Raw genomic sequence first — 24,129 nt, 5'->3', positions numbered from 1 at the left:
AAGGATGTCATAACACACTCAAACACCCAGTTTTCATCCTTGCAATCTGTTGGAGGTCCAGTTGTATGCATGCAAAGTTTGGAGCTGCTTGGTTTCATGGTTTTTGGAGTTATGGAGGAGACAGACCGACGGACAGACGGACACTGCCTTTTATTTTTATAGATGTACCGTACAGAGCTTTAATGTAAAGCCTGGGTTGTCCACCCTTTGCATTCAAAGAAAGGGAGATGTGTTATTCATGCAAATATACAATGTACAATGCAAGTATACTTGATGCACGGAGCCACGGATCACGTCATGGGATGTGACGTCACTTTGGGGCGGGGATGTGCTGCAGTGAGTTCATGTGCATGGCTTTATTATCTGATATCCATGAGTCATGACTGGTTTGCTTTACACTGTAATAAACAGTTGAGCCTTTGCTGTTGTGGAATCCTTGAAAGCGCCAAACGCGACCGAGAGTCATTGCGTGTCGCAAAGAGCCTTGGTGTGGGAAAACTCGATGATGTAATAAATAAATTAGGCCTCAAATTTTTTTTTTAGTTTCCTTTGAAATATCAATTTAATAAACAAATTCGAGCATAATCTTTACGTACAAAGTGAAGTTTTTCATTTATACCTTGCTTTCCGTGTGTTTTTCAAAAAGTATTTTGGTGCACTATATGATGTCCATGTTGGTATAGTTAGTGTCAGCATCGTGAATATTTCGTTGGACCAAAACATTATCCTCACAGATATCCGAAGATGACATGGACCATAATTTCGAGATAATTGTGACCATACATGGATTTACAGAGTAAGAAAAGGATGAATCAACGAGGTTAATCTATCGGGAAATGTTTCTCTGAATTGAACCCGGAAGTGATTGTGGAGAAAGTGTGTTTTTTTTGCTGCTCTCGTTGCTGTTGTTTGTTCTGGCTTCTGAAGGTCATTTTTTGTGAAATCCACGATACCAGTTGAAGTTTCCGTGTTGTGTTTTCATTCCAGCCATGGGGGTCCCCAAGTTTTACCGCTGGATTAGCGAGAGGTATCCTTGCTTGAGCGACGTCGTCAAGGAACACAAGGTAGGTATTTATAAAATGGACAGGAAGTTGATCGAGGTGTGCAAACTTGGCTGTGGGAAGCAAGGGGAAGCTGACGTTTCTGTCGTAAACCCTTCTTTGGAGCAGAAGACAACGAATTTTAAACTTATTCCTTCTCCTCCTTCCACTTGTCCTTCTTTTCCTTCCTCTTTTCCTTCCTCTTCTCCTTCCTCTCGTCCTTCTTTTCCTTCCTCTTCTCCTTCCTCTTCTCCTTCCTCTAGTCCTTCTTTTCCTTCCTCTTCTCCTTCCTCTTCTCCTTCCTCTTCTCCTTCCTCTTCTCCTTCCTCTTCTCCTTCCTCCTCTTTCTCTTTTCATCATCCTCTTCTACTCTTGAGTCTTGTCTTCTTCCTCGTCGTCTTCCTCGTCTTCTTCCTCTTTGTCTTCCTCTTCTTCCTCTTTGTCTTCCTATTCTTCCTCGTATTTTTCCCCATCCTCTTCTTCCCCATCCTCTTCTTCCTCGTCTTCTTCTTCTTCGGCGTCTTCTTCTTCCTCGTCTTCTTATTCTTCCTCGTCCTCTCCTCCCTTGTCCTCTCCTCCCTCGTCCTCTCCTCCCTCGTCCTCCTCGTCCTCCTCGTCCTCCTCGTCCTCCTCGTCCTCCTCGTCCTCCTCGTCCTCCTCGTCCTCCTCGTCCTCCTCGTCCTCCTCGTCCTCCTCGTCCTCTTCCTCCTCTTCCTCTTTTTTAAAGCATAACCCACTTATAGTACTATGTATATAACACAACAGGCATTTTAAGGCCATTTTCCCTGCAAGAGCGGGGGTTAGCTTTGCGGTCCCCATGACAATCTTCTCCATTTTGCCCTATTTTCTGCATCTCCCCTTGTTAACCCCCTTGCCCCCATTTCTTCTTCGACCATCTTTAGCCAAGTCTTTCTTGGTCTTCCCCGTCCTCTACTTCCTTCCACATTCATTTCCATCACTCTTCTCAACCAGTCACTTCCATCCTTCCTCAACACATGACCAAACCATCTCAACCTGTTTCTCTTCACAGCATCCATCACAGGCTCTATTCCCATCATCTTTCGCAATTCATCATTTGTCTTCCTCTCTCTCAACGATACTCCACACATCCACCGAACCATTCGCATTTCCACCCTTTCCAGCCTTCGTTGCTACTCTACGTTCATTACCCATGTCTCGCTCCCATAAATCATAACACTTCTCACACATGCAGCATACACCTTTCCCTTCAGCTTCAACGACACTCCCCTCCTCGTCAGCACGCCACTCAGTTCCCGAAACCTCTTCCATGCACATCTCACTCTAGCAACCGTTGCCGAGTCTGACCCACCTTCTCCATTCAGCATGTCTCCTAGGTAACAAAATGTTTTCACACCTTCCAGCTTCACGCTGTCTCCAAGATCCAACTCAACATTTCCTCCATCTGCAGCTCCCTCTGTGCACACCTAACACTTGAATGTAGCTGCCACACTGGTTAATGACCCTCTCAAACCACTACTTTTTTGATGAACCCACTCAGCGCACATTGTACATTGAATTGAGTTCACTCCGACACCCTTCCTGCACACAGCACACGGCCACTTCCCAGTTCTTTCCACCTCACCACATGCTTTACCACTTGCCATCACCTTCGTCTTTCCGATATTCACCTTCAGACCTTTTGTCTCCATACATTCCTTCCACTTGTTCATCTTTTCCTTCAGTCCATCCATACTTTCCGCAATCAACACCAGATCATCTGCATACAACAACTCCCACGGTAAACCCTCCTTTACGTTCTGAGCCAGCACCTCCATCACAGCTACAAATAGTAGTGGACTTAGTACCAACCCCTGATGCACTCCCACCTTCACCTCAAACTCACCACTGTTCCCGTCCTTCGTCTTTACAGCTGTGCGCGCTCTTTTGTGCATTGCCATCACTGCTCTGATCAACCATTCCTCCACTCCTAACTTCCTCAATGCCCATGTCAATACTTTGCGTGGAACCCGATCAAATGCTTTCTCCAGATCAACAAACCCAAGAAACAACTTCTTCCTCTTCTCCATGTACTTCTCCTGCAACTGCCTCACAATAAAAAGCGCGTCTGTCGTTCCTCTTCCTGGCATAAATCCAAACTGCATTTCGTCGATCTTCACTTTCTTCCTTATCCTCTCCAACACCCTTTCCAATACCTTCATTCCATGCTCCAATAACTTTATCGCTCGATACGAGCCACAGTCCAGAGGGTCACCTTTCCCCTTCTTTCGCAGGACGAGGGTACTCAGTTCCCAATCCACTGGAATGCGGCCTTCTTTCACCACCAGATTGCAGATCTCTGTCATTCTCTTCACACCCCAATTTCCCGCTGCCTTCAACATATCTCCCACAACTCACGTCGGCCCTCCCGCTTTTCTACTCTTCATTGCTTTTATCGCTTCCTCAACTTCCTTCTCAGTTATCTTCTCTGCCGGTCCTAAAACTGGGTTACTCTCTATGTTGCTATCCCATTCATTCTCTGCATTCAACAGTATTTCCATTTATCTCTTCCATCTTACTTTAATTCCATCTGGGTCCACAACGATTTGTCCCACTTCATCCTTCAAGCAACTAACCCCCATCACATCACACCTCTCTGTCGCTATCTGCTTTGCAATCCTGAATACAGCTCTCTGACCCTGTTCCAAATCCAAGCGTTCTCCGAACATTTTCCTGCATGCCTCCTGCGCCTTTGCTACCTCTTTCTTTGCAGCCTTCTTGGCTGCCTTATAACTTTCATGCTCTTCCTTTTCTGCCCCCGTACCCTTCGCCTTCTGCCACTCCTTGAACTTCTTCCTCTTCTCGTCGATCTTCTTTCCAACTTCATCATCCCAGCACCATGATTCCGAGTGCCTCGGTGGTCCTTTTGTCCATCCACATACCTCACCAACGGCTCCCAACAGACTATCTTTCATTGACATCCAACCACTTTCAAGCTCAACCACATCATCCTCTGCCATACGCAGCCTCTCTTTTAATGCCTCCCTCACTGTCACCTCTTTCAACCTCCACACCTTCATTCTCGGTTGGTACTTCACCCGCCGAACTCTCCTCGCACCTTTCAACCTTATGTCGCAGACAACCAAGTGCTGCTGTGAAACAGCCTCCTCTCCTCGGGATCACCTTTGTGTCCCGAAGGTGCCCCCTATCTCGCCTACGCACCATCAGGTAGTCAACAGTTGTTGTTGATCCACCTGACGTGTATGTAACAAGCTTATTATCCTCTTTCTGGAACTGAGTATTACAAATCAACAAATCAGCTCCATCAGCAAACTCCAAAATCCTTTCACCTTCTCCATTTCTCACACCATATCCGTAACCCCCATGAACTCCCTCAAAACCGTCCATACTCCTTCCCACATGTCCATTTAGGTCTCCTCCTACCACAACAACTTCCTCATCTTTCACGTTTTCCATCAGCTTTTCTATTGCACACCAGAACCTGTCCTTCTCTTCATCGCTCCGACCAACCTGTGGAGCATATCCCGAAATGACGTTCACCAAGAGCTTTCCAATCATAATTTTCACCATCATCAACCTGTCACTCACTCTAGTCACACTCACCACACTGTCTACAAACTCCTCAGAAAACAGCACACCAACACCATTCACGCCCTCCGGGCACCCTTGCCACACAAACTTGTATTTCTGTCCCTGCCTACCCTTCACCATTCTCACACCACTTCCCTTCCATCTCGTCTCCTGTACACAACATATATCCACTCTTCTTGTGACCAATACTTCCACCACTTCTCCTGATCTCCCTGTCATTGTCCCTACATTCCATGTCCCAAACCTCAGAAACCGATCTCCAGGTCGGTATACTATAGTACTATGTATGATGTACGTAAATGGTTGTGTGCACAGATTCCACCATTTGATAACCTCTACCTGGACATGAATGGTATCATCCACGTGTGCTCCCATCCGGACGACGGACCGTGCCTCAGACTTCCTGACGAGCGAGTGTTCGGAGACATATGTCGGTACGTCGAGTTTTTGGTGCGCACGGTGCGGCCCCGACGATGCCTCTTCCTGGCTGTGGACGGGGTCGCTCCACGTGCTAAGGTCAACCAGCAACGTGCGCGTCGCTTCCGGTGAGACATGGACCCTTCATAAGTTTTAATACCCAGCGGACAACGATTATTATCAAACAAACGTCTTTTTCACCCAAAAATCACTCGAACCTTGCTTGAACCCCAGAACGGCAAAGGACATGGAGATCCAAATGAAGAAGGCCCAGCAAAAGGGAGAGTCGAAGGCCCAAGACCTGTTTGACTCGAATGCAATCACACCAGGTACGGCATGTCGGTGTGAATCTACCTTCACATCACAATGGGTACAGGTACATTGAAGTTCTATATAAAGTATGGTAAGACAACCTATTGCGTTGAGAGGAAATCGATGATTTTAACCTTTCACATCGCTTCACCTGGAGCCACGTTGCACTACAGGACTGAACAAGCACGGCACTCGGTAGAGAGCATACACACCTCCGCCAGGCTGAACAGTTAACCTTTTCTATCCTACTGACCAATAGGCTGGATCTGAACCAAAATCGAATCGGCTTGTTGTTATCACCTTCCCGACTTGTCCGCCAGGTTTTGTCCGAATCTGTCCATAGCTTTTTGAGATATCCTGTTCACAAACAAACTGCCAGGGGTGAAAACGTAACCTATGCACACCTTCGGTGGCGGAGGTAACAAGTAAGAGCATTTTTATTATTAAATGTAATAGGAGAAGCTTAAAAAAATACAAAGGAGAGGGGAAAAGATGGACAGGGGTGGAAGAATTCAAATGGATAAAACATTATTTAGGTGATTCAGGTCTGCTGGAAGGGTCTTGAGAGTGTTGGGAGGGGGTGCTGAGGTTGAGGAAGAGTAGTGAGGGTCGATGATCATGTTAATTGATGCATCTTGCTGGACTTCAGTGGTGATTGATCAGCCTTACTCGGCCTGTTATTGGTTTAACGAGTAAGTTGGCTGATTTAAGATCTTAGGGTCTTGAGTTTAAGCCCCTGTCACACCGTTAAATAACACCAGGTGGGTTGACTCAACCTGCCGTTCTTCCGAGGTCGGCAAAAATGAGGACCAGCTTACTGGAAACAGGGGGCACTGTATCAGCGGCACATCCACACTCCGAGCAATGACACAACTTTCAGCCACGGGCTGCGTACGAAACACGAATATTGAACGGCCGTTGGCACAGCGGAAGCACCCTGGGGGAGTCGGCATGACCATGCAGATCGATTCAGTCTAAATAGCCTTGAAGGCATTTAAGTGTAGTGGAGCCCTCAGGGCACCGACATCACGTAGTTTGGCACAGTGGGTCCAGGTGAGAGATCCTTGAGCACCTTGGTGTGTGTGTGTGTGTGTGTGTGTGTGTGTGTGTGTGTGTGTGTGTGTGTGTGTGTGTGTGTGTGTGTGTGTGTGTGTGTGTGTGTGTGTGTGTGTGTGTGTGTGTGTGTGTGTGTGTGTGTGTGTGTGTGTGTGTGTGTGTGCGTGTGTGTGTGTGTGTGTGTGTGCGCGCATGTTAGTGTTTGTGTTGGTTCTACAATATCCGAAAGCTCCCGTTTTGTTTCTCACCTGCAATTGGCAAGTTCACTCTACCTGTGCTGCATGTGGTGCGGTGCTTGTGGCTTTGATGTTTCGTCGCGTATTCTCCACTCTTTCGGATGATTTTCCAACAGGTGATGAAATCGGTGCGGTGGTGTGTTATCTCTGTGGCCTTGGAATTGCTTGAACCACCTTTTCCAGGTGTAAATAGTTGGGTTTTTCAGGTGTAAAAATGCCATTTGCGCTTGTATTTGGGTGCTCAATTGGAAGTTTCTCTTTAAATATGTTTGTTTTTGTCGATTATTTAGCTCTAGAGGATGTGGGATAACAAGTAAACAAAGCGTCGTGGATGCAATTCATGTTTGAATGAATCAAACGGTGAATGGCCGATTATGATTTGCTTCTTTCTCTTTTTTGCCACATTGTTGGAATCTTTCCAATAAGAGCCGTCCGTATTCAGTATTAGGAAGTGTAATCCACAGGTAGACAGGGTAGTACAGGTATGTTTGATTCTGAGGATGGATAATAAAGTAAGTTGGTCGTAAAAGCCAAGACTGAAATTGCAGTTCACAACATACCTTACCCAGCGCTTTGTTCGTGAATTTTGAATAACGGGCATGATGGTAAACACCCAAAGCCGATTGGTCAAACGAGACGGGTCCGGAGCTGACGATGCTTCACTGTGATGTTTTGTTTTGTTGTTTTTGTATGCAGAATCGAGGCTCGTGTAAGAGCTAACACATTGAACATGAAAATATGCACAGACACATAAAACATGCAATGAAGGGAGCAGGAGACAAGAGGGGGGGGGGGGGGGGAGAGGGAAGCACACAAGCACAACAACAATAGAGAACAAGGACGTCGGTAGATCTGTGGAAGGAGGAGGAGGGAGGGGTACATGGTATAAAGCAAATGAACACGACTAGGAATTTCAGGAAAGAAGTTGGGGATTTAAACAGGCAGATTTGGAGTGTTTTAACGGGGTTAGAAAATATTGTTGCGGATCTCGGGTTCGTCGACGTACTAAGGGGGGTTAAGCCCTACTCCCCCTCGAACTCCGAGTCCACGAGGCCGCCAACCACACTTCACTCGTGGTAGACGGATAGCTAAGCAATTCCAGCCGCCGAGCCCGCAGCTACGCGTGGAAGGGTTAACTGTCACGACCCGAGTACCTTCGACGCACGCAGCTGTGAGAACGGGGACTGAACCTCGCACGAGTCACGCTGGTACTGGACGCCCGAGCGGTTGTGCGTCGTGTAACTCGTGCCGTTAACACTATTGAACCCGATCGAGCGGTTTTAATTCGGGCAATGCTAGGCCAATGTTGAAAGGATGATGACGGCCAGGTTGGAAACCAACCCACAGAATTTATTTACAATGTACAGTATCCACAGAAAAAGGGACACAGCGAAGAATCTTAGCGGCCTTACCTAGGTTCCCAGACAAGGGCCCTCAGATTCGTTCGGGGAAGGGAAGGAAGAGGGTAATGCGCACAAAGCGCGGCCGCTTCGTGCCGTTTGCCTGGACGGGCTCGTTGGACGGAAACCCCCCAAGGATCGCTCCAACCTGGACACCACAGCCGGGGATGTTCGTGGTAGGGGGGTTGATCAAGGACGTACACGTCGCAGGAATCCGAGGAGTGCATCTCAGGGTCAGCGAGGCAGAGAGCGTCTCAGAGTCAGCGAGGCAGAGAGAGTTCGGAGCGCCTGCAAGAGAGCGTCAGCCAGCATCTGCAAGAGAGAGAAAGAGCGGGGGGTCCAGGCCGGGTTTTATCGCCCCCCCCGACACCCCACTCGAACGTTCCATGGGCCTTCATTGGCCGCCTGGGGTCACGTGTCGTGACAGCCCCTTACTGGTCACCCTTGGCCACTCCCTTCAGCTCCCATTGGCTGCTCGCTGCTCACCGGCCACGCCCTCCAGCTCCTCCCTCCTCCCTCGGGCCTGCAAGGCCTGGCGGAGGCCCATGACGAGGCACTTTAGGCTGCAATGAAGCCTACCATTACCCTGCCTGCCTCAACACATACTAACACTGGGAAAGAGACTATACTTCACATTTAATAGGAAATAACGAACTATGCGAGGCTACATGTTGTGGTGTAACTAACTATGGGGGGGGGGGGGGGCAGAGGTTTGCCTTTATTTACAAAACCGCAACAATATCAAGGTTTTGGATGGCGGAATACAAGACATGGTGGTGAACACCTGTTTTAAAGACCTGGAGGGAGGAGAGAGATTGAAGAGAGTGAGGGAGTTTGTTCCAGAGGTGGGAGAAAAGAGGAGTGAAGGTGAGCAGAGAGTCTTGATTTTGGCAGTTTCACCAGAAGAGGGTTGTTGGCAGATCTTGTGTGTCCTGTGGGAGTATTTGGGGGAGAGAGCACAGATAGGGCTGGGGGGATGGGGACGGGCTTGGCCGGAGAGGAGTCGCTAGAAGACAGAAAGACCACCTACCTGCCTGCGGTGAGAGAGAGAAAGGCGCTCAGAATCGGCTTCATCGCGGGAGATTCCAATGATTCTGAAAGCTTTGGTTTCAACCCTGTGAAGCCGAGCTAGGTGTGAGGCAGGAGCACCGGCCCAGAGGAGAGATCAGCATTCCATTGAGTTGCGGATGAAAGCCTTGTACGTGGTGAGCAGTTCAGAAGTGCCCAGAAAGGACTTCGCACGACGGAGGATACCCAGTTGGCCACTGACTTTGGAGGCCATCTTGGAAATGTGGTTTTCCCAGCAAAGATCATGGCAGATCGTGAGACCCAAAAGCTTGAGTGACAGAACTTCAAGAGGATTGTTGAGAAAGTTGATGGGAGGGTTTTCCAGTCGGTCTTTTTGGAGAGACATAGTAAGAGTGTGAGATTTGTCAGGATTGAAAGACATGTTCCACTTGTTTGACCAGTCTGATTTTGTCCAGGTCTGCAGAGAGTGGAGAGGCTGCTGCATGCCGATCTGAGGGATGAGGAATGGAGCGGCAGAGAGTGGAGTCATCAGCAAAGAGATAGAGAGGATTTTCCAGAGAGTCAGAGAGATCATTCATGAAGATTAGAAAAAAGCAACAGGGCCCAGAACACTGCCTGGAGGAACTCCAGCCTGAACAGGAAGGGGAGATGAGAGAAACCCATTCAGGGCCACATGTTGACCGATCAGAAAGGAAGTCTGCAAGCCATGCGTGGAGTCGCCATCGAGGCTTATCCGTGTATTTCCTCCATCACAAACCTGCCAACTCATCTCGGAGAAATTGACGATTTTGGAATGATATTTGAGAAGAAAAATGAACTAAACAGACATTTTTTTTGACGAAGTTAGCTCTCCCTTTACATCCCTGGGTGCCACCATTTTGTCTGAATCTCACGGTTACTCCACCCTCAAAATTCATGGCAAATCTGATTTGTCGGCATAAAATGTTGTCCAAGGATTGCTAAACTCGAGGTTTTTTTGGAATTGCACACGGGTCAATTCGTGTTCTCCAGTGTTGAAAATTAAAATGTATAATTAATTTGAAATAAAAGTTTTAAAGGCTGGGGGAAAAAAAAAAAAAAAATTATTTCGGAATTTACCGCCATTGATGCACAGTCTTTTACACCACCTGAAATCAACACGTTAAATTAGTTCTTCATGCCTGTTGGTTCTGGTTCGTGTTCAAAATACACAACGTTCAATTGAAATCAAGTTGTTCCTCTGTCACAAACTATCAAGACAGACAGGGTGATGGAATTTCTTAACCCCACTTTGCGTTACGTACGAGGTGTAATTATTCATACTTTTGATGTTTCTTTCCATGACAGCTATTTGCTTTTATGAACTGGTCGGCCTGATGGTCGATCGGGCCCATTGGTCGATTGGATCAAATTTTCATTGGTTTTCATAGCCTTGTAGCATACCTGCCTGCTGTAGTGCTCAAGCATGAGCTTACCTTTCACCAAGCCCAGATGTGATTGGGCTAGGGCAGAGTGGGGAGGGGGTGGGAATTAGACATTCGTTGTTATTATTGCCAAATTATACTAATATTATTATTGTGGTTAATATTGCTGAACTCGAGGACTTTTTTGGAATTGCACACCGGGCAATTTGTGTAATTATTCGTACTTTTGTACGTTCTATACCCTGATATTGTTGATTAAATAAAGCATTAAGTCTTTCAAATTTTCAAATTATACCATGACGTATTGCTTCATTGCTTTGTTACAATGTTATCCTTATTATTGGTATTTATTTTGTAATTGGAATGCCATCCCATGGAAGAACCTATTTAACTGTTCTATACACCTATACAGTCTGACATGGTGCACGTTTGGAAATGTGGGAATTCTTCCAGATTATTTGGCGTTGATTAGCCTGATCAACTCGGGAGATCATAACGATCATTTTGATGTGTCATTCCACATCAGAAAGTTTGAGTAGAACTCAACAAAAAAACATGACACACACACACACACACACACACACACACACACACACACACACACACACACACCTCGTCCATTTATAGTCGATGGGGCCCACTGGTGAGTTGAAATCTTCAGCATCTGTTCCCTTGGTGTACAAATGTGTGTTCCCTTTAGCTGTTTGCGGGAGCACCTCACATACTTCCTGCCGTTGTTACCCTATCTCCACGCTTTCCATCAGGCACGGCTTTCATGGGACGTCTGCACGATCACCTGAAGAATTTTGTACAGAAAAAGATGTCCTCGGACAAGCTGTGGCAGCAACTTGCCGTTTACCTCTCCGGTCACGAGGTGCCTAAAACCACCCCTTCTCCCACGCCCATGGTCGCTGATTGTGGTGATTTTTCAAAGAATATGCAAAACGATTATCGAGCGGTGTATAAATGCAAGTGGGGTTCATTCACGTTTGACTTGAAGGTGAAAAGCATTTTGAGTCGGATTCCTGTTCTCAATGACAATATATCGAAATGATTCCTTACATGGGCGTGTTGATGTTATGAACAATAGTTGTTTGGGTTCACCTGTTTGGAGTTCCTACCTGAAGCCATATATATATTGGTTTTTTTCAGAGCCGAGTTTCTCCGTCCATATTGCTTTATTCTAAAGAGTTCCTGTTTGTTCTATCAATAGCACTGTTGGAAAGATAATTCTGTAATCTATTTGCATGCAACCAGTTGTTTTTTTTCCCACAAACTTACCTCTTCTTTTTTAAAGCCCATCTTTCAGGTATTGAGGAAGAAGAGTGGGACCTGAAGCTTTAATGTAGCGGTTCCATCGGTAACGTTTGTTATTCTACGACAGCAGCATCCATTTTGAAGTAGAACGACTCTTGAGCACATACCTCCGGCAGGCTGAACAGTTTACGCTTTGAATCCCACTGATGGGACAAATCTGGATCCGGACATGAACCAAAAGAGGAATTGGCTTGTTGTCACCGACGGAACTCATCCATCTAATTTTGTCATAACTCGTCCACAACTCTTTTGAAATATCGTGTTAAATATCGTCTTTGGCCGCTATCTCTCAATGGTGAAGAAACACTTGAAAGTTCTAGAAACCAGATCCGTATCTTCACCTAAATCGAATCGTTTCATCCTTGTCGCACAACAAACCTGTCCACCAAATTTTGTCGGAATCCGTCCACAACTTTTTTTGAGATATCCTGCTCACAGACAAACAAACAGACAGCGGTGAAAGCACCTTTGGTGGTGGAGGTATTACAGATAGTACAGTATTTATCAAGGTAATATAAAAATAAATATATAAAAGTACATGGAAGGAGCACATAAACGACCACAGCCACGACGACAATTACTGGTCGACAGTCGTGCATGTAATAAGTGTAAAAAAAACTGTTCCGTGAAGCACGCACATATCAGGGCCGGATGCTAAACCGGTTGCTTTATACCCTGAACAATGGAGACCACACTGATGGTCCAGTTTGGTGTGCGTCTGATGGTCCAGTTTGGTGTGCGTTCGTGGAGTTAGTATGCTTCATAGTTCCTGGTTCCTGTGCGTTATGGCTTATTTATTTATTTTACTACCTGATCTCTTTTGAAAAATGTTGTGTGCAGGTGCCTGGTGAAGGAGAGCATAAAATAATGGAGTTTATCCGCGCGGAGAAAACCCGGCCAGGATACGATCCTCACACCCGCCACTGCCTGTATGGCCTTGACGCCGACCTGGTATGTCCGTCTCATTTTGGGCATTTGGTCGATAGGACTTGGAGGAGGGGAGAGGTGCTCTGAGATAATTAAACTTTAAAAACGTTTTACTCAATAATATTCCTTTCCGCTTGCCTATAATGCGTAACCATGTTATGACCAGCACAAGTATGTCTTCGTCAATTGGTGTGCTCCCACAGCAGTGAGGGAGTTCATATTTGAAGGAAAACATTATTTGGTGTATCATCTCGTGTGGGTTACAAATGCGGTCCCTCCACTCCGTGCCTCCACAGATCGTGCTCGGACTGACTACGCATGAGCCCAACTTTTCCCTGCTGCGAGAGGAGGTTCGTTTCGGCAGCAAGAACGCACGCAAAAGGTAAGGCCGCTTGTTGCGACCAATCTGTGGGTCGGCATTCTGTGGGTCGGTAGGTGTGGGTCGGCCAATCTGTGGGTCGGTAGCTGTGGGTCGGCATTACATGATGGGGAGAGGGGGAGATTACTCCTTGATTGTCCTGCTCACTGCGGAGAGATGGTATTGCCGGTACCCATAATGCACCGGGAAGATCCATCGCTTTCCTCCTCTGGTCTCATCGACAAGTCTGCATGTTCCTAAAACATCAGTATTTAATCCATTTCCGTTGCACAAACGAGTATCACCCACCAATTTTAAGGAGATGGCGGTTTCCAACGGTTTTGACATTTGCTGTCGTGATTGGTGGCTCTAAATTCAAATCCCAAATGCGTTTGCCGTTTTTCCCATCACGTATCCGTGCTATTGTAATCTGTATAAAAGTACATTGCTTTCTCCTCGTGCAATTGTTGTACCCGTTGTTCTCCAAGCGTTTGACTCTGTGTAAAAGGCGTTTGTCATGGTTGATGTGTCTGCACCTCGCCGTGCAGGGTGACCTCTCCTGAGGAGATGACCTTTCACCTCCTGCACCTCTCCCTGCTCCGTGACTACATTGGTCACGAGTTTGAATCGCTCGAGGTAAGTCCATTTGTACATTGCTTTGTATTTTGTGCTTGACTCTGGTTCTGTGATTCCATCTGTTTATCTGAACTTGTTTTACCAATCGAGGATAACTGTCTCTTTTATAAACAGGCGGTGCATTTCAAACCAGGATCTGTCCTTGTGATTTGCTCAATAATTGGAGCAGTCCTTTCCATCTTTGCACTCTGGAAGGATCGTTAAACAAACCCAGCTATTTAATAATTTGATCATCCACTTGAAGGGGTTCAGTATCTTGAATGTCTAGGCCTCACCATCGGCCATGACGTTTCCTGGGCCGACCACATAGCAAAGCGGACCTCCAGCCACAGATTGGTTGTCCTCCGTCGAGCCAAGTATTTCCTTGGGAAATTGGTCCACAAGGTCATTCTATCAGAACTAACTCTGTCTACAAGGCCTTTGTGCGTAGCTCAATGGAGTACTGCTCTCCACTGTGGGTTGGCGCAACAGCATGACATCTGTCTCTCTTTGATTCTGTGGAATCTAAAGATCTGAAAAATTATTGGAATCTCCCGTGATGAGGCTGAAGCATAAGGTTTGATGCACTTGCATTGCAGGAAGGTCTGGGGTCTCTGTTTCTACCGTCTATTCTCCAACACCGATTACTCCACTCTCTCAGTCCTCTTATCCTCCACGTCTACTCCATGATGCACGTGTTCTTCTCCAGTAACCCCCTCCTCGTTAAACTTCTCAAATCCAGGCCGACTGCATGCCTGGACTCTTTTAATCCTCACTTCTCTATATGGAGCCGCCTTCCGGAGACTGATCTCACACTCTTCACCTCAATATTTCAAGCAAGCGCTACAAAGCCATCCCACGTCATCCCAATTCGGTCCCATGATCTTTATTACCCCGTTATAATAATAATAATAATTCATTTATTTTGTATAGCGCTTTTCAAGAAGCCCAAAGGCGCTTTGACAGAGTGGAAAACATAATGCATAACAATACATGAAAACAACAATTGCAAAAAGACAAGAATCAATAGGGAAATATTTAAAGCAAAAGGAGGGAGAAGGAGAAGAGATAGTCAGGGGTTAAATGCTGTGGGTTGAATGTTGAATGCAGTGTTGAACAGGTGGGTCTTTAGTGATGTTTTGAATGTGGTGAGTGAGGAGGAGTCTCTGATGGTGTGAGGTAGTGAGTTCCAGAGGGTGGGAGCAGCGATGGAGAAGGCCCTGTCCCCCCAGGATCTGAATTTGGTCCGGATGGAGGGGGTCAGGAGGTTGGTACCAGCAGAGCGGAGGTTGCGGGTGGGAGTGTGTCTGGAGAGGAGGTCAGCCAGGTAGGATGGGGCCAGGTTATGGAGGGCTTTGTATGTCAAGAGGAGGATTTTGTACTGAATTCTCTGGGGGATGGGGAGCCAGTGAAGCTTGTAAAGGACGGGGGTGATGTGGTCACGGGTCCGGGAATGGGTGAGTAGACGGGCAGCGGAGTTCTGAATGTATTGGAGTTTATTGGTGATTTTTTAGGGTGAACCATAGAGGAGGCTATTGCAGTAGTCCAGACGGGAGGTGATGAAGGCGTGGATGAGGGTTTCTGCAGCCGTGGAGGAGAGGGATGAGCGGAGACGGGCAATGTTTTTCAGGTGAAAGAAGGCTGACTTTGTGATCTGTTTAGTGTATTTGTCGAAGGAGAGGGTTTGGTCAAAGATGACGCCAAGATTCCGGATGTGAGGGGAGGTGGATACTGGGATACCGTCGATGCTGAGGGCAAAGCTATGGGTGGATTTTGTGAGCGTTTTTGGGCCAATGATGATCATTTCAGATTTATCACAGTTAAGCTTGAGGAAGTTGATTTGAAGCCAGGATTTTATTTCAGTGATGCAGTTTGTCAGGATAGAGTGGGTGTCAGTGGAGACGGACTTGGTGGAGATGAAAAGCTGGATGTCATCGGCGAAGCAGTGGAATTGGAGACCATGACGGCGGATTAAGTGACTGAGGGGGGACAGGTAAAGGATGAAGAGGAGGGAGCCAAGAACTGAACCTTGGGGGAGGGGAGCAGTGGGGGATTTGCAGTTATTGATGGAGATGAACTGGTGTCTGTCAGAGAGGTATGATTTAATCCAAGAGAGGGCAGTGCCGGTAACGTTAAAGGTGGATTCAAGTCGGGTGAGGAGGATGGTGTGATCGATGGTGTCAAAGGCAGCGCTGAGGTCTAGGAGGACGAGAATGTTGAGGTTGCCAGCGTCAGAGGAGAGGAGAAGGTCGTTGGTGATTTTGAGGAGAGCAGTTTCAGTACTGTGGTTGGAGCGGAATCCGGATTGGAATGTTTCATACAGGTTATTGGCAGAGAGGTGATGTTTGAGTTGAGTGGCTACAGCGCGTTCCAAAACTTTTGACAGAAAGGGTAGGTTGGAGATGGGTCTGAAGTTGTTTAGGGTGTCAGGGTTTAGACCAGGTTTTTTTAGAATGGGGGTAACAGCAGCAATTTTGAGGGAAGGTGGGACGATGCCTGTAGACAGGGAGGAGTTTATTGTTGCAATGATAAGTGGAGAGAGAGCAGGGAGGGAGGCCTTGACAAAGCTGGAGGGGATGGGGTCAAGAGTGCAGGTGGCAGTTTTCATTCCTATGAGGAGTTCAGAGAGGTCAGTAGGGGAGATTGGGGAGAACCGAGACAGGGGATGGCAGGACAAGGGGGGGGCAGGTGGTTGGAGGGGGAGCGGGTGCGGCGGTGGTCAAGCTGTTGTAGATGTTGTCAATTTTGCGTTGGAAGAAAGAGAGGAAGGAGATGCAGTTGTCTACTGTGAATGACTGGGTGGTGGTGTTCAGGGGGCGGAGGAGTTTGTTTATTGTCGAGAAGAGTGCTTTTGGGTTTCCGGAGCCAGAGTGGATAATTTGAGAGTAGTAGGCAGAGTGGGCGCGGGAGAGGGCATCTTTGTAGTGTTGTAGGTGGTCCTTGTAGGCTTGGGAGTGAACTGTGAGACCTGTTTTATTGCGGAGTCTTTCAAGTTGGCGAGCACGAGTTTTCATCAGGCGGAGTTCAGGGGTAAACCAGGGAGCAGAATGGGTGAAAGAAACTGTTTTGGTTTTTACAGGTGCAAGCTGGTCAAGGCAGGAGGAGAGGGTGTGGTTGTGGTAGTCAGTGAGGTCGGAAGGGGTGTGGAGGTCAACGAAGGGAGAAGTGGACATTTTTTCAGAGAGGGTGGATGAGAATGAGGTAGGTGAAAGAGCGTTTAGCTTACGGAAGTTGATAGTGCGATAATGCCTTGGTGCTGGGGTGGGGATGTTGATGGTCATAGTGATAGCTAAGTGGTCAGAGAGGGTGAGGTCGGAGCCAGAGAGATGGTGCAAATTTAATCCAGTGGAGCAGACAAGGTCCAAAATGTGACCACGGATTTGGGTAGGAAAGTCGACATGTTGAGTGAGGTTAAAGCAGGTGAGTAAATCAGTGAAGTCAGTGGTTATTGTGGAGTCAGTGGAGTCCATGTGGATATTGAAATCACCAAGGAGGAGGATTGAGGGGGAGAGGGAACATAGCTGGGTCAGAAAGTAGGAGAAGTCAGACAGGAATGATGGGTGTGGTTTGGGAGGGCGGTAGACGACAGCCATGACTGACTGCGTGCGACCAGAGAGTTTAAAAGCCAGGTGTTCAAATGATGAGGATGAGGCGATGGGGATGAGGCTGGTCCTGATGTCTTGACGGTGGATAACGGCAATTCCACCATCTCGGCCCCCCGAGCGTGGTTTATTGACGTAGGAATATCCATTGGGTGTGGTGAGGTTGAGTGTGTAGTAGTCCAGAGGTTGTTGCCAGGTTTCGGTGAGACAGAGAAAGTCCAGTTTGTTATCCAGGATGTATTCGTTCAGGATGAGGCATTTGTTGTTGAGGGACCGGGTGTTGAACAGGGTGAGCTTGATGTTGTTTTGAACAGCAGAGATGAATTCAGGTGATTTAGCCAGGGTTCGTAGGCAGGAGGTGCGATTGTGTGCGTTGCTGTGACCAGGTGCGCTGGGACGAAGAGTGAGAGTGCGCTGAGCCGACCAGAGGACGGGGATGGAGTGACCTGATTGCAAATATACAAACTTACGACCGGAGCTACGGTGAATGTACCTGGGTCGTCGGAGGAGTCCATTTGATTTGATGGCAGAGATGCATGATGGGGTGGAGCGGGTATTGAGCAGAAGGAGCCTTGCGGCGGAGTACCGCAGAGCCATGCCAGGCAGGAGCGGAGAGACGAGACGAGGCCAAGGTTGAGGAGGTGAAACAATGGTCCCAACCCATGGGAGTGGGCCCGAGGAAACGAAGGAGCCGGGTAGGTGAAGCCAGGAGCAGAGCCGGGACCAAGCAGAGGGCAGGCAGGAGCAAAGAGATGATCACGAGGCCAAGGTTGATCACGGCAAAGCGGCAAATGCAGCGGCAATCGACCGCCGCCGCTACAAATCAAGATCACGGCGGGAAACCGCCACCAAACCGCTGTGATGGTCACAACCCACGAGAGCGTGCCTGAGGAAACAGCGAGCAGGCGAAGGAGCCGGGCAGGCGAAGCAGGGAGCAGAGCCGGGGCTATGCAGAGGGCAGACTCAATGGCCAAAAAATCCGCACGACCACCAAAAAAGCAAGCAACTGACAGTGGCCCGGTCGAAGAAGCGGCGAGCATGTGACGCCTGCGTCCTCTTCATACCGGACCGGAAGCGGAAGTGATTTCAGTCCGTTAACAGTTTCAATTCAGTCCGTTAACCTTTCATAACCCAACCATCCCACGTCATCCCCAATTCAGTCCCATGATCTTTATTACCCCGTTAACCTTTCATAACCCAACCATCCCATGTCATCCCCAATTCAGTCCCATGATCTTTATTACCCCGTTAACCTTTCATAACCCAACCATCCCACGTCATCCCCATTTCGGTACCATGATCTTTATTACCCCGTTAACCTTTCATAACCCAACCATCCCACGTCATCCTCAATTCGGTCCCATGAGCTTTATTAGCCCGTTAACCTTTCATAACCCAACCATCCCACATCATCCCCATTTCGGTCCCATGATCTTCATTACCCCGTTAACCTTTCATAACCCAACCATCCCACGTCATCCCCAATTCAGTCCCATGATCTTTATTAGCCCGTTAACCTTTCATAACCCAACCATCCCACGTCATCCCCATTTCGGTCCCATGATCTTTATTACCCCGTTAACCTTTCATAACCCAACCATCCCACGTCATCCCCAATTCGGTCCCATGATCTTTATTACCCCGTTAACCTTTCATAACCCAACCACCCCACATCATCCCCAATTCGGTCCCATGATCTTTATTACCCCATTTCCCTTTCATCACCCAACCATCCCACATCATCCCCAATTCGGTCCCATGATCTTTATTACCCCGTTAACCTTTCATAACCCAACCATCTCACATCATCCCCAATTCGGTCCCATGATCTTTATTACCCCGTTAACCTTTCATAACCCAACCACCCCACATCATCCCCAATTCGGTCCCATGATCTTTATTACCCCATTTCCCTTTCATCACCCAACCTCCCCACATCATCCCCAATTCGGTCCCATGATCTTTATTACCCCGTTAACCTTTCATAACCCAACCACCCCACATCATCTCCAATTCGGTCCCATGATCTTTATTACCCCGTTAACCTTTCATAACCCAACCACCCCACATCATCCCCAATTCGGTCCCATGATCTTTATTACCCCATTTCCCTTTCATCACCCAACCATCCCACATCATCCCCAATTCGGTCCCATGATCTTTATTACCCCGTTAACCTTTCATAACCCAACCATCTCACTTGCTTATTTAAGTGTTTCTTACCCTTTTCCCTGAGGGGCTGAAGTTTAACTTTTTTGAAAATCTTTTTACAAACTTGACGATGGTTTCATAACTTTTAAAACGTATAAACTTGTAAAGATGGATATTAAAAGGTTTATTTCCGTCCCCGCCTTTGGGATAAATACCCCTCCAAAGGCCTCCATGGATGGGTAGTTCTCTTATGTAGTATGACGACTCGTACGCTGCATCATATATTTACACGTACTTTTCTACCCTCTGCCCTCCACCTCCTCTTCCCAAAATAGACGAGCCTGAGCTTCCCATATGTCCTCGAGAGCGTGATCGACGATTGGGTTCTCATGGGTTTCCTCGTGGGAAACGACTTCATCCCACACCTCCCTAACCTGCACATCAACCAGGAGGCTCTTCCTCTGCTTTACCGCGCGTACCTCCGGGTACTTCCCACGCTCGATGGTGCGCCCATTCCCGACCGGTCGTGCTCTCCTCTCTCCTCGTTTACCCTGTCTAACCACTGGAACAATGGCCTGCACCTTGTTTCGAACTTGTACTGATGGTGCTTTGGCTCCACTAACGTGTAACATGTTGCTTACAGGATACATCAATGAAGGAGGCGTACTCAATCTTCCACGCTTTGAGAAGTACCTGCAAGAACTTTCCAAAGTTTGTGTGCCTCGGCCTCTTTCCTTTCATTTGTTTAACCGCTCTGTGAGGACATGGCAGTGTCGTGTGTTAACCTGGGATTATGCGGAATATAGTGATTGGGATTCTTGCTCACATTGAACTACTACTACTCTCTACGATTGTCCAGTCTGTGTTCCTCTATAATCAGGTGAAATGCAATCACCTTTTATTTTTTTGTATTTATGGTTGAGGCTCATGGAAGAGCTAGAGCAGAATCGAGCAGAGCAACATAGAAAGAGGGAAACACTAACAGTTGAGTAGATGGGAGAGTGAGATCAAGGGGAGGGAGGAAGGCCACGTGGGGAGTGAACAAGCTGAATGACACAGAGCAAAGAGAGGAAGAAGAAGGGGAAAATGGGGATGAAACAGAAGTGGATGATGGGGGAGGGGATGCTAAGGGGACAAAAGAAAGAGAGAGCAGAGGATGCAAGACCAAAAGAGAGGCAGGAGAATACAGAGAAGCCACCAACCTGTCTGCCATGTGAAAGTAACAGGCCGAGACACTTAGCGTTATTGTGGGAGATTCCAAAGATATTGGGGGGGCCTTGCTTTCCGTGACATCAAGAAGTGCGAGGCAGGGGCATCGGTCCAAAGGGGAGAGCAGTACTCCATCATGCTGTGAATGAAGGCCTTGTAGGTTATCAAAAGTTCAGACTGGCCAAGGAAATACACGACGGAGGATACCCACTACCCAGCCATCGGCTGACTTTGGAGGCCATCCTGGAAATATGGTCTGCTCAAGAAAGGTAGTGGCTCATGATGAGGTCCAAAGATTGATTGACTTAACCTCCTCAAGTGGTTTGTTTAGGAAGCAGATAGGGGGGGTTTCCTCTCAGAGAGACAGGGTGAGTGGGTGGGATTTGTCAGGGTTGAAAGGCCTATTCCAAATGTTGGACCAGCTCCTTATATCGAAGTCTGCAGAGGGAAGATGCTGCCTGTCTGAAGGAGGAGAAATGACACAGCACAGGTTGGAATTTTCAGGGAATCAGAAGGATCATTGATAAAGATTAGGACCAAGATTGGACCCAAGACACCGACTCAGGGAATTGCAGCCATGACGGGATTATGTTAAGAGCGACATGCTAACTACGGGAGAGGAGGAAGTCCGTGATCCATGTGAGGAGGTGTTCTTGGATGCCATAAGCAGAGAGTTTGGGATGCCAGACTGTATCAAATGCGTCCGATGTGTCCAGAGAGATTGCCCTGATAGCACGTTTGACGTTGAGGGCGTCCATCCATTGTTGGCAGAGTGGAAGCGTCATGTCCAGGGTATAACGACCAGGTCTGAAACCGAACCGATGATCTTACCATCATCGTATCCAATCTCGTTTGGACATCTCCGTATTAATGTGTTTGTTATAAATTTCGGTCATTCTGCCTTGGATGTGTTGGCTTAGCGGTTGGGGTGCCGGCTTGAGATCCTCGGGTCCTGGGTTCGAATCCCGGTCGATCGCTGAATTAACGCCAGGTGGGTTGACTCAGCCTGTCATCCTTCCGAGGTCGGCAAATTGAGTACCAGTTAACTGGTAATTGCCTGTGTGTCGCAAGAGGCGACTAACAGGGTTGGCGGCAGGAAGGGCATCCGGCCGTAAAACATTGCTTCAAAAAAAGGGGACCAAGGTGCCCGAAAAAGGCCAACCCCTGCTCTGCGGGGGAAAATGGCCTCCAAAGGTGGTTCTGCCTTGGATGTGTTGGCACTTTGACTTGGTAACTGCAGGAAGTGTTAAACTCCTTTGTCATGTTGCCTCTACCGCAGCCCTGTGTGTTATACGTCTAACATCCCTGTACATGGAGATGTCAGTAAGGAGTGACGGCTGTTTTTTTTCGTAAATCACCTTTGTGGACCAATCGGTTTGACGCACTTGCAATGATTTCTCCTCTGTTTGCTTCAGTTTGACCGTGACTACTTCAGTGAAATCTACGTGGATTTGAAGTGGTTTGCCAGCAAAACGGGACAGCGGGTGGAGTCCAAGGTGGGTGTGACAATACGTGACATGCTGCCACAGTCTACGTGATGTAATTATGACATGGAAGTCTTGTAGGATTTTTGCTGAATCCCCTGTTATATAATCACACCATCGTTTGTTTTGTGCTGAGATTGTTACCTGAGCTGTTTGATACAACTTCAATATGGCACTAGCAGCCGTCAAATTCTCAACCGAGTTGGGCTCCGTAAGGAAAGACCTAAAACCTAAAAGGATATGGAGAGACCCGATGGTTTTAGGTCTCTGAGAACCACTTGCACCATCTCAAGATTAGCCGGAAATGCAAATTTCGTGTGAGCCCATGGGGAGCACATCTTGCATACAGGTGCAGATACTGAAGAGTGTTGTCGACGTTTGCTCTAATCCTTCACTTCTTCTTCAGTATTTGATGGGTGTACATGACCTTTATCCCCTGGTGTTCAGCCGACTCAATCCACCACCCAGCTCCTCCTCCCCATGGATGCCAACCTAGAGGGATTGTCCGTGCTCTTATCCTTTAAAATGCCGAACGTCGAGCAAGGAAGCAACACGTCCCATTTTTAGCTCACCTGGAATGAAGTTCAGGGGAGCTTATGCGATGGCGTGTCAATCAGTCCGTCAGTCCGTAAACACTTGAAACTTCTTCTCTGAAACCGCTGATGGGATGATTGCGACTAAGTTTGGCACACATGATATGTGTTGTGTTGTGACGAAAGTTTTTTCACGGCATTAAAAAATCGGGGTTTCGGGGGTTTACTAGGGGGTCAAAGTGGATCCAGCTTTGACCCCCCAAATTGGTATTTTTTTATTTGTTTCTTTAAAGTCTTATGACTATGTTAGTATGATTCTACATGCTGCCCTGTCTTCTGGCAACCATTGAAATTGGTTTAAAATACCTTTAGTCGGTGCAGTATACTGTTTATTCCACCAGGTGAGCGCCAGTGGTATTGCCCCTATGTTTAAGTCTTTGAATGACTCATCCAGGGTTTGAAACATGACCTCCTAGACTGAGCAGATGCTCTAACCATTACACCAGCGAGTCTGATTAAACAACGTGGTGTGATATGGTGTGTGTGACGCGAGGAAATGAAACTAATTTCAGTGTACACTCAACACCTTTATCAGTGATAAGCATATTCCAGTATTTTAAAGGTTTATTAGCTCACTTGGAACGAAGTTCAGGGAAGTTTATGCGATAGCGCGCCGTCCGTCCGTCAGTCTGTCCATCAGTCTGTAAACACTTGAAACTTCTTCTCCGTTATCGCTGAGGGGATTGTTACCAAACTTGGCCCAAATTATATTTGTTGTGTTTTGATTTAAGTTTGTTCACGGCATTAAAGAAATTAGGCTCTACGGGGGTCTACCGGGGGTCAAGGTGGATCAAGGTTTGACCCCCACCAAAATAGGTATTTGTTTGTTTGTTTGTTTAAAGTCTTATGATTATGTCAGTATGATTCTACATGCTGCCGTCTTCTAGCAACCATTGAAATTGGTTTAAAATATCTTTATTCAGACAGAATACTGTTTATTCTACCAGTGAACGCCGGGGGTATTGCCCCCCAGGGGTATTGCCCCTATTTTAAAAAAAATTATAATAAGGTAAAACGGTAGGAACCTGTAACAATATTTCCGGCAAACAAAGGTGTTTTTTATTTTATTATTACGATTTTTAAATTTTTTTTAGGAACCCAAATCCTCTACAACTTTGCTCTACCTCTTTGGCACTTGCGTAGAGAGCACGACAATTTTTACAATACGATAAATGTTCTTCTCTTGGTCTTGTTTCACCAAACCCATTATATCCCATTTAATATGACTGATTTAATTTGCCAACGTTTCCGGATATTCTTTACCGGAAAGGCTCTCTCCGTTGGACTTGGATAGACCCATTGTCCAGCGGGAGACTATCCCAACCCAGAGAATCATAGGACCTGTACTCTCTCTCTCTCTCTTTCGCTGTTTATCTTCAACACTCACGTGGTTGTTGTCCCCTGTAGCAC

General features: G+C 47.3%; 1 protein-coding gene across 1 annotated transcript in view; it reads left to right on the top strand.

Annotated features, from left to right (window-relative positions):
• Positions 1 to 852: 852 nt before the first annotated feature.
• The window catches only part of LOC137417610 (5'-3' exoribonuclease 1), a 90,801-nt gene continuing 67,524 nt past the window's right edge, over positions 853 to 24,129 (top strand). Inside the window, exons 1-11 of the mRNA XM_078770497.1 lie at positions 853 to 876; positions 988 to 1,064; positions 4,926 to 5,155; positions 5,262 to 5,356; positions 11,228 to 11,337; positions 12,621 to 12,731; positions 13,004 to 13,089; positions 13,614 to 13,701; positions 19,769 to 19,937; positions 20,077 to 20,144; positions 22,058 to 22,138. Of these exons, the coding sequence (XP_078626623.1) occupies positions 990 to 1,064; positions 4,926 to 5,155; positions 5,262 to 5,356; positions 11,228 to 11,337; positions 12,621 to 12,731; positions 13,004 to 13,089; positions 13,614 to 13,701; positions 19,769 to 19,937; positions 20,077 to 20,144; positions 22,058 to 22,138 (1,113 nt within the window). The 5' untranslated portion in view covers positions 853 to 876; positions 988 to 989. The remainder of the gene's footprint in view (positions 877 to 987; positions 1,065 to 4,925; positions 5,156 to 5,261; positions 5,357 to 11,227; positions 11,338 to 12,620; positions 12,732 to 13,003; positions 13,090 to 13,613; positions 13,702 to 19,768; positions 19,938 to 20,076; positions 20,145 to 22,057; positions 22,139 to 24,129) is intronic.

This window comes from Myxine glutinosa, chromosome 1 (genome assembly GCF_964187855.1).
Source record: "Myxine glutinosa chromosome 1, kmMyxGlut1.1, whole genome shotgun sequence".
Taxonomy (NCBI): domain Eukaryota; kingdom Metazoa; phylum Chordata; class Myxini; order Myxiniformes; family Myxinidae; genus Myxine; species Myxine glutinosa.
Note: the sequence above shows the minus strand (reverse complement) of the source record. Positions and strands in the feature narration are given on the sequence as shown.